This window comes from Pseudophryne corroboree, chromosome 10, assembly GCF_028390025.1.
Source record: "Pseudophryne corroboree isolate aPseCor3 chromosome 10, aPseCor3.hap2, whole genome shotgun sequence".
In the NCBI taxonomy this organism is placed as follows: Eukaryota; Metazoa; Chordata; class Amphibia; order Anura; family Myobatrachidae; genus Pseudophryne; species Pseudophryne corroboree.
In genome coordinates, this window is record NC_086453.1 from 359,370,615 (window position 1) to 359,378,584 (window position 7,970).

The 7,970-nt window shown below is 44.1% G+C and overlaps 1 protein-coding gene across 1 annotated transcript in view; it reads right to left on the reverse strand.

Annotated features, from left to right (window-relative positions):
- The window catches only part of LOC134965650 (nicotinamide N-methyltransferase-like), a 73,753-nt gene extending 66,379 nt beyond the window's left edge, over positions 1-7,374 (reverse strand). The window contains exons 1-2 of the mRNA XM_063941983.1: positions 7,224-7,374; positions 4,198-4,405 (exon numbers count right to left, since the gene is read on the reverse strand). Coding sequence (XP_063798053.1) covers positions 4,198-4,405; positions 7,224-7,374 — 359 coding nt within the window. The remainder of the gene's footprint in view (positions 1-4,197; positions 4,406-7,223) is intronic.
- Between the last annotated feature and the right edge of the window lie 596 nt (positions 7,375-7,970).

Consider the following 7,970-nt stretch of genomic DNA (forward strand, 5'->3'; position numbering starts at 1 on the left):
GTAACGCCTCCTGCTGCTGGCGCTGCTGTTGTTGATGCTGGGAGTCGATCGTCATCCCAGAGGGGAAGTCGGAAGACCACTTGTACTACTTCCAGTAAGCAATTGACTGTCCAACAGTCCTTTGCGAGGAAGATGAAATATCACAGCAGTCATCCTGCTGCAAAGCGGATAACTCAGGCCTTGGCAGCCTGGGCGGTGATAAACGTGTTTCCGTTATCCACCATTAATTCACAGGCAACTACAGACTTGATTGAGGTTCTGTGTCCCCGGTACCAAATACCATCTAGGTTCCATTTCTCTAGGCAAGCGATACCGAAAATGTACACAGACCTCAGAAAAAGAGTCACCAGTGTCCTAAAAAATGCAGTTGTACCCAATGTCCACTTAACCACGGACATGTGGACAAGTGGAGCAGGGCAGACTCAGAACTATATGACTGTGACAGCCCACTGGGTAGATGTATTGCCTCCCGCAGCAAGAACAGCAGCGGCGGCACCAGCAGCAGCATCTCGCAAATGCCAACTCGTTCCTAGGCAGGCTACGCTTTGTATCACCGCTTTCCAGAAGAGGCACACAGCTGACAACCTCTTACGGAAACTGAGGAACATCATCGCAGAATGGCTTACCCCAAATGGACTCTCCTGGGGATTTGTGACATCGGACAACGCCAGCAATATTGTGCGTGCACTACATTTGGGCAAATTCCAGCACGTCCCATGTTTTGCACATACATTGAATTTGGTGGTGCAGAATTATTTAAAAAACGACAGGGGCGTGCAAGAGATGCTGTCGGTGGCCCAAAGAATTGCGGGCCACTTTCGGCATTCAGCCACCGAAGACTGGAGCACCAGCAAACAGTCCTGAACCTGCCCTGCCATCATCTGAAGCAAGAGGTGGTAACGAGGTGGAATTCAACCCTCTATATGCTTCAGAGGATGGAGGAGCAGCAAAAGGCCATTCAAGCCTATACATCTGCCTATGATATAGGCAAAGGAGGGGGAATGCACCTGACTCAAGCGCAGTGGAGAATGATTTCAACGTTGTGCAAGGTTCTGCAACCCTTTGAACTTGCCACACGTGACACTGCGAGCCTGAGTCAGGTCATTCCCCTCATCAGGCTTTTGCAGGAGAAGCTGGAGACATTGAAGGAGGAGCTAAAACAGAGCGATTCCGCTAGGCATGTGGGACTTGTGGATAGAGCCCTTAATTCGCTTAACCAGGATTCACGGGTGGTCAATCTGTTGAAAACAGAGCACTACATTTTGGCCACCGTGCTCGATCCTAGATTTAAAACCTACGTTGGTTCTCTCTTTCCGGCAGACACACGTCTGCAGAGGTTCAAAGACCTGCTGGTGAGAAAATTGTCAAGTCAAGCGGAACGTGACCTGTCAACAGCTCCTCCTTCACATTCTCCCGCAACTGGGGGAGCGAGGAAAAGGCTAAGAATTCCGAGCCCACCCGCTGGCGGTGATGCAGGGCAGTCTGGAGCGACTGCTGACATCTGGTCCGGACTGAAGGACCTGCCAACGATCACTGACATGTCGTCTACTGTCACTGCATATGATTCTCTCACCATTGAAAGAATGGTGGAGGATTATATGAGTGACCGCAACCAAGTAGACACGTCAGACAGTCCGTACGTATACTGGCAGGAAAAAGAGGCAATTTGGAGGCCCTTGGAGAAACTGGCTTTATTTTACCTAAATTGCCCACCCTCCAGTGTGTACTCCGAAAGAGTGTTTAGTGCAGCCGCGCACCTTGTCAGCAATCGGCGTACGAGGATAATTACAGAAAATGTGGAGAAGATGATGTTCATAAAAATGAATTATAATCAATTCCTCCATGGAGACATTCTCCAGAAAGTACACAGGGACCTGAGATGGTGGATTCCAGTGGGGACGAATTAATAATCTGTGAGGATGGGGATGTACACAGTGAAAGGGGTGAGGAATCGGATGATGAGGAGTAGGTGGACATCTTGCCTCTGTAGAGCCAGTTTGTGCAAGGAGAGATTGATTGCTTCTTTTTTGGTGGGGGCCCAAACCAACCAGTCATTTCAGTCACAGTTGTGTGGCAGACCCTGTTGCTAAAATGATGGGTTCGTTAAAGTGTGCATGTCCTGTTTATACAACATAAGGGTGGGTGGGAGGGCCCAAGGACAATTCCATCTTGCACCTCTTTTTTCTTTCATTTTTCTTTGCATCATGTGCTGTTTGGGGACTATTTTTTTGAAGTGCCATCCTGCCTGACACTGCAGTGCCACTCCTAGATGGGCCAGGTGTTTGTGTCGGCCACTTGTGTTGCTTAGCTTAGCCATCCAGCGACCTTGGTGCACCTCTTTTTTTTTCTTTGCATCATGTGCTGTTTGGGGACTATTTTTTTGAAGTGCCATCCTGCCTGACACTGCAGTGCCACTCCTAGATGGGCCAGGTGTTTGTGTCGGCCACTTGTGTCGCTTAGCTTAGCCATCCAGCGACCTTGGTGCACCTCTTTTTTTCTTTGCATCATGTGCTGTTTGGGGACTATTTTTTTGAAGTGCCATCCTGGCTGACACTGCAGTGCCACTCCTAGATGGGCCAGGTGTTTGTGTCGGCCACTTGTGTCGCTTAGCTTAGTCATCTAGCGACCTCGGTGCAAATTTTAGGACTAAAAATAATATTGTGAGGTATTCAGAATAGACTGAAAATGAGTGGAAATTATGGTTATTGAGGTTAATAATACAATGGGATCAAAATGACCCCCAAATTCTATGATTTAAGCTGTTTTTGAGGGGTTTTTGTAAAAAAACACCCGAATCCAAAACACACCCAAATCCGACAAAAAATTTTCAGGGTGGTTTTGCCAAAACGCGTCCGAATCCAAAACACGGCCGCAGAACCAAATCCAAAACCAAAACACAAAACCCGAAAAATGTCCGGTGCACATCACTACCTATAATAGGATAATATATTAGTAGCAGTACCGAATGAGATTTCAATTAAAAAGTAGAGCTGGAGTTAGCCTCAAAAAATAAATGAGCAGACTTTGTACCACACCAAAGCTTTTCCTATGGTGTTAATGCTTTTTCCAATGGTTAGTATTGAGAGCTTAAATATTCATGCAATAAGCACATGTATAAACTTCCATATAAGGGGTCAGTACCCAGCAGATATAGCTAAAAGCACCCTGCCATGCAGTCACTGACAACGGGGGTAATTCCAAGTTGATCGCAGCAGGAATTTTGTTAGCAGTTGGGCAAAACCATGTGCACTGCAGGGGAGGCAGATATAACATGTGCAGAGAGAGATAGATTTGGGTGTGGTATGTTCAATCTGCAATCTAATTTGCAGTGTAAAAATAAAGCAGCCAGTATTTACCCTGCACAGAAACAAAATAACCCACCCAAATCTAACTCTCTCTGCACATGTTATATCTGCCCCCCCTGCAGTGCACATGGGTGGTCATTCCGAGTTGTTCGCTCTGTAAAAATCTTCGCATCGCAGCGATTTTCCGCTTAATGCGCATGCGCAATGTCCGCACTGCGACTGCGCCAAGTAAATTTGCTATGCACTTAGGATTTTTACTCACGGCTTTTTCATCGTTCTGGCGATCGTAATGTGATTGACAGGAAATGGATGTAACTGGGCGGAAACAGGCCGTTTTATGGGCGTGTGGGAAAAAACGCTACCGTTTCCGGAAAAAACGCAAGAGTGGCCGGAGAAACGGAGGAGTGTCTGGGCGAACGCTGGGAGTGTTTGTGACGTCAAACCAGGAACGACAAGCACTGAACTGATCGCAGATGCCGAGTAAGTCTGAAGCTACTCAGAAACTGCTACGAGGTGTGTAATCGCAATATTGCGAATACATCGTTCGCATTTTTAAGATGCTAAGATTCACTCCCAGTAGGCGGCGGCTTAGCGTGAGCAACTCTGCTAAAATCGCCTTGCGAGCGAACAACTCGGAATGACCCCCATGGTTTTGCCCAACTGCTAACAAAATTCCTGCTGCAATAAACTTGGAATTACCCCCAATGTCTCTCCATATGATGATGTAGACAAGCAGCTGTATTGAGAACTCAAAGTTCATGCAATAAGCACATGCATACACTTCAATGTAGTGTTAATGACCAGCAGAGATTTATAGAAAGCACCATGCACGCCACTGGTACTGACACTGGGGTTACACTTGATAAATGTTTTGGAAAATATGTTTTCTTACCTGTTTCCTTCTGTACATTTAATATATTCCATTACGTGAGACCAATCAAACGCTCCGGTACGTGTGTTAATCCATTTGTTCAGCTCCATAATACATTGCTCAGAGCACTTCAGCACAAGGATCTGTTTGAAATATCCACTGGGTGTATATAGAAGATGAATGAAGGATCCAGCACTGATGTCAATCAAAAGGTCTCCCTTAATGTGACCTGAGAGAAAGATCCCAGTGATTACAGAGTGTAATATACTGTAATATGCAGCATCTACAGAACTCTACTATGCATCATTTTGTAATGTCCGATTACAGGTAGAGGTGTGTGGTTTCGGATTTACTCTTTTTTTTTTTTTTTGCTAAATTTATTTCAAGTTCAGATTTATTTTATTGGTCATCCAAAAGAACCCGCACATCCCTAGACACAGGTAATCCACTTCCTCATACAGTAACACACCCACCTGTTGTTGCTTCACTGTAATGTATGAGGTATGTAAGTACTTCTTATCAGCATTTCCAGTAACTGGAGCCACCTTTCCAGCATAAACACACAGACATTTATAGACCACAGAAGTGTCATAATGGGGGTCATTCCGAGTTGTTCGCTCGTTGCTGATTTTCGCTATGCTGCGATTTGTTGCTAATTGCGCATGCGCAAGGCACGCAGGGCGCCTGCGCTTAGTTATTTAACTAAAAACGTAGCAGTTTTGCTGTGGATTCTGCTGCGCTTTTCAGTAGCACTGCTGATCGGTGAATGATTGACAGAAAAGGGGCGTTTCTGGGTGGTAACTGAGCGTTTTCCGGGAGTGTGCTAAACAACGCAGGCATGTCAGGGAAAAACGCGGGAGTGTCTGGAGAAACGGGGGAGTGGCTGGCCGAACGCAGGGTGTGTTTGTGACGTCAAACCAGGAACTAAACGGACTGAGGTGATCGCAATCTGTGAGTAGGTCTGGAGCTACTCAGAAACTGCAAAGAATTATTTATTTTGTTCGCTATTCTGCTAAGCTAAGATACATTCCCAGAGGGTGGTGGCCTAGCATGTGCAATGCTGCTAAAAGCAGCTACCGAGCGAACAACTCGGAATGAGGGCCAATGTGCCATAATGTAAACTCTTAGGAAACATGCACACTTACATATCACTGATGCCTCGTGTGTGTGAGTTACCAGTTCCCTCTGCTAGTGTCTATGACAGTGCAATGCACCTAGCCCGTACCAGGAGAGTGTGCTGATTAATATGATATCTAACACGTATATCTGTGTGCAAATGAGTCTGTATGTGAAGCACAACAGAACTTGCCATGGAAACAAAGTGTTGCTGCTGCATTGTAGCACTTCAAATACAATTTTAAAAACTCATTACCTGGGCCAGCTATTGAGAAGGATGAATGCTCCTGTCCATACTGTAATCAAAGTGTTCCTGATTCATTTTTTTAGAGGTGCATGGCCAAACCTCCAGGATTTGGCCACACCCCCTGTATCTTCCGGGCCCAACATATGTTTTGCCAGCCATTCTCATCTCAGCTCTACTCTAGGTAGGAAGCACTTTGAGCATTGTTTTTCATTCTGTTATGGGGACCATGCAGCTTAAGGGGGGTAAAACTGTACACCCTGCACCCGTTTCTTTACCAAACCCAGCAAACTCTCCTCCTAGGCCTTCTTTCTCACACTCACTGTTTACCCCATCTGTGTCACCCTGGTCTATCTGCCCCTCCCATTTAGAATGTAAGCTCTCATGAGCACGGCCCTCTACCCTCATGTGATTTTCCTTCTCTTACATAAACTATCTTCTACTCCATACTCCCTAGCGATGGTACAGTCCCACATCCTGCTCTGGTAGCATCATGGTGGCCCTGTTTCTGCCACTGCCTTAACTTTGAGCTCTGAGGGGGGACCCAGATGGTGCAACCAGAAATTACATCTGACACGGGAACCAGCTGGTGAGTTACAGTAGCTTGCACATGGGCTGGTGGCTACACATAGGTGAGGAGATCCTGCATCATGTCTTGGGGTCTGGTGCTGTGCAGCCAGGGATACTGTGACCCTGGAGTAAGACCTGGGATTGTCATGGCAGACAGGGATCCTCCCACCCTACTGTAAGACCCCTCTTTTTGCAGTGCACTTTGTCCTTTATAAAGTGTGGCAGGGAGGAGGAATTATATTAATTTTGTCAGAAAGGTGGGGGGGGGGGGTGCCAAATTGCTGCTTTGTCCTGGGTGACAAAAATCCTACTTTTGCCCTGATCAACCCCACCTACTTTTCAGTTGGTCTTGTCTGATGCCATGTCAAGTTCTCAATTTGCCCTTCTAGTCCTTGTCATCTGACAGTGTGATTACACAGGGTTCTTCAATCCTCACTCAATACACTGTAACTACAGTATGTAAGTGGGCAGATGTAATGATATAATGCATACAGATGGAGCCTCGCTCATCTATCCGTCTCTGGCATTTGGCGTATGGCATTACTGGCGAGTGTAATAATAGTGATCATCCACCAGATTTTGCCTTTTAAAATCAGTGTTGCGCATGGATGAGGTGTCAAATAAAATACTATAGTGCAAGAATCACCATTGCACATGTGAGAGGTCTCCATTGAAATACACTATAGTGTAAGAACTACTTTACTGTACAGTACTGTATGTTACATAGACATGTCAGTGGACAGATATAATGATGTAATGCATATTCCTAACACTCAATGGCAATCAGTATGTACTGTACACAGTCATGTTCCGTCATCAAAGAAAAGAGTCATAGGCATTGCTTTTAGCAAATTAAAAAAATAATTCTTCACTTTAACAACTGCATAGAAATATCTAATCTTAGATCCATCATAAAGTATCAATATTACAATTTATTTATATAGTCCAAGCATTTTATACAGCGCTGTACAGAGAGTATATTTGTCATGCACATCAGTCCCTGCTCCATTAGAGAATACAGTCTAAATTCCCTAACACACAATCATGTACATGCAGTCACTCACACTAAGGTAAATTGTTCAGTATAGTATACATACTGTCAGTATAATATACATACCCTCATTGAATGCACGGTGTAAACATTCCATTGGAAATTTAATTGAATCATCTCCAAAGACCATGTTTGGTTTGCTAGATAAATATGTTTCCAGATATTCTCTAGAGTCAAAGCCGTGTACATGATAGAATTTATGGGCGCTGGAATCCATCTTTTATTACTGTGTCACAGGCTGTCTGACTCTCACGTCTTCCTTCTTATGTATGACTGGCTCAGGAATAATGTTTATATTCACTAGGATCCAGTTATATATATTTATCAGTAACCAGGATATCAGTGTTATCACATGATGGTTTATCAGCCTCTGGAGCTGTCATGGGAATGCAGGTGACAGTGTGATCATCTCATAAAGCAAAATAAATCATCATACGAATAATTTTTCAATTTATTTTTAAATATTGTAAAATATTTATAAAATTTCATTAATATATTTAAAGTGCAAACACATACTGTATACAGATATTGGGCCTGTCATAGTGGGTTTTTTTAAATTTAGAGCCATAGTAATTTGTTTGAATTTTTTTTTAGTTTGTACAGTGAAAGTAGAATACTAATAAACCTCCTAACAGCTGAGGGCCGAACCGCACTGCATACCATTAAGACAATTAATACGACTTATACTATTAAATTAATGACAAAGAGACTTATATTTGGCAGAACATTGTTAGCTATTTATTAATTAGTCTAATAAATAGAAGAAATGTAATCAAGAGAATAATAAAGCAAGTTGCTTAATCTAATCCAATA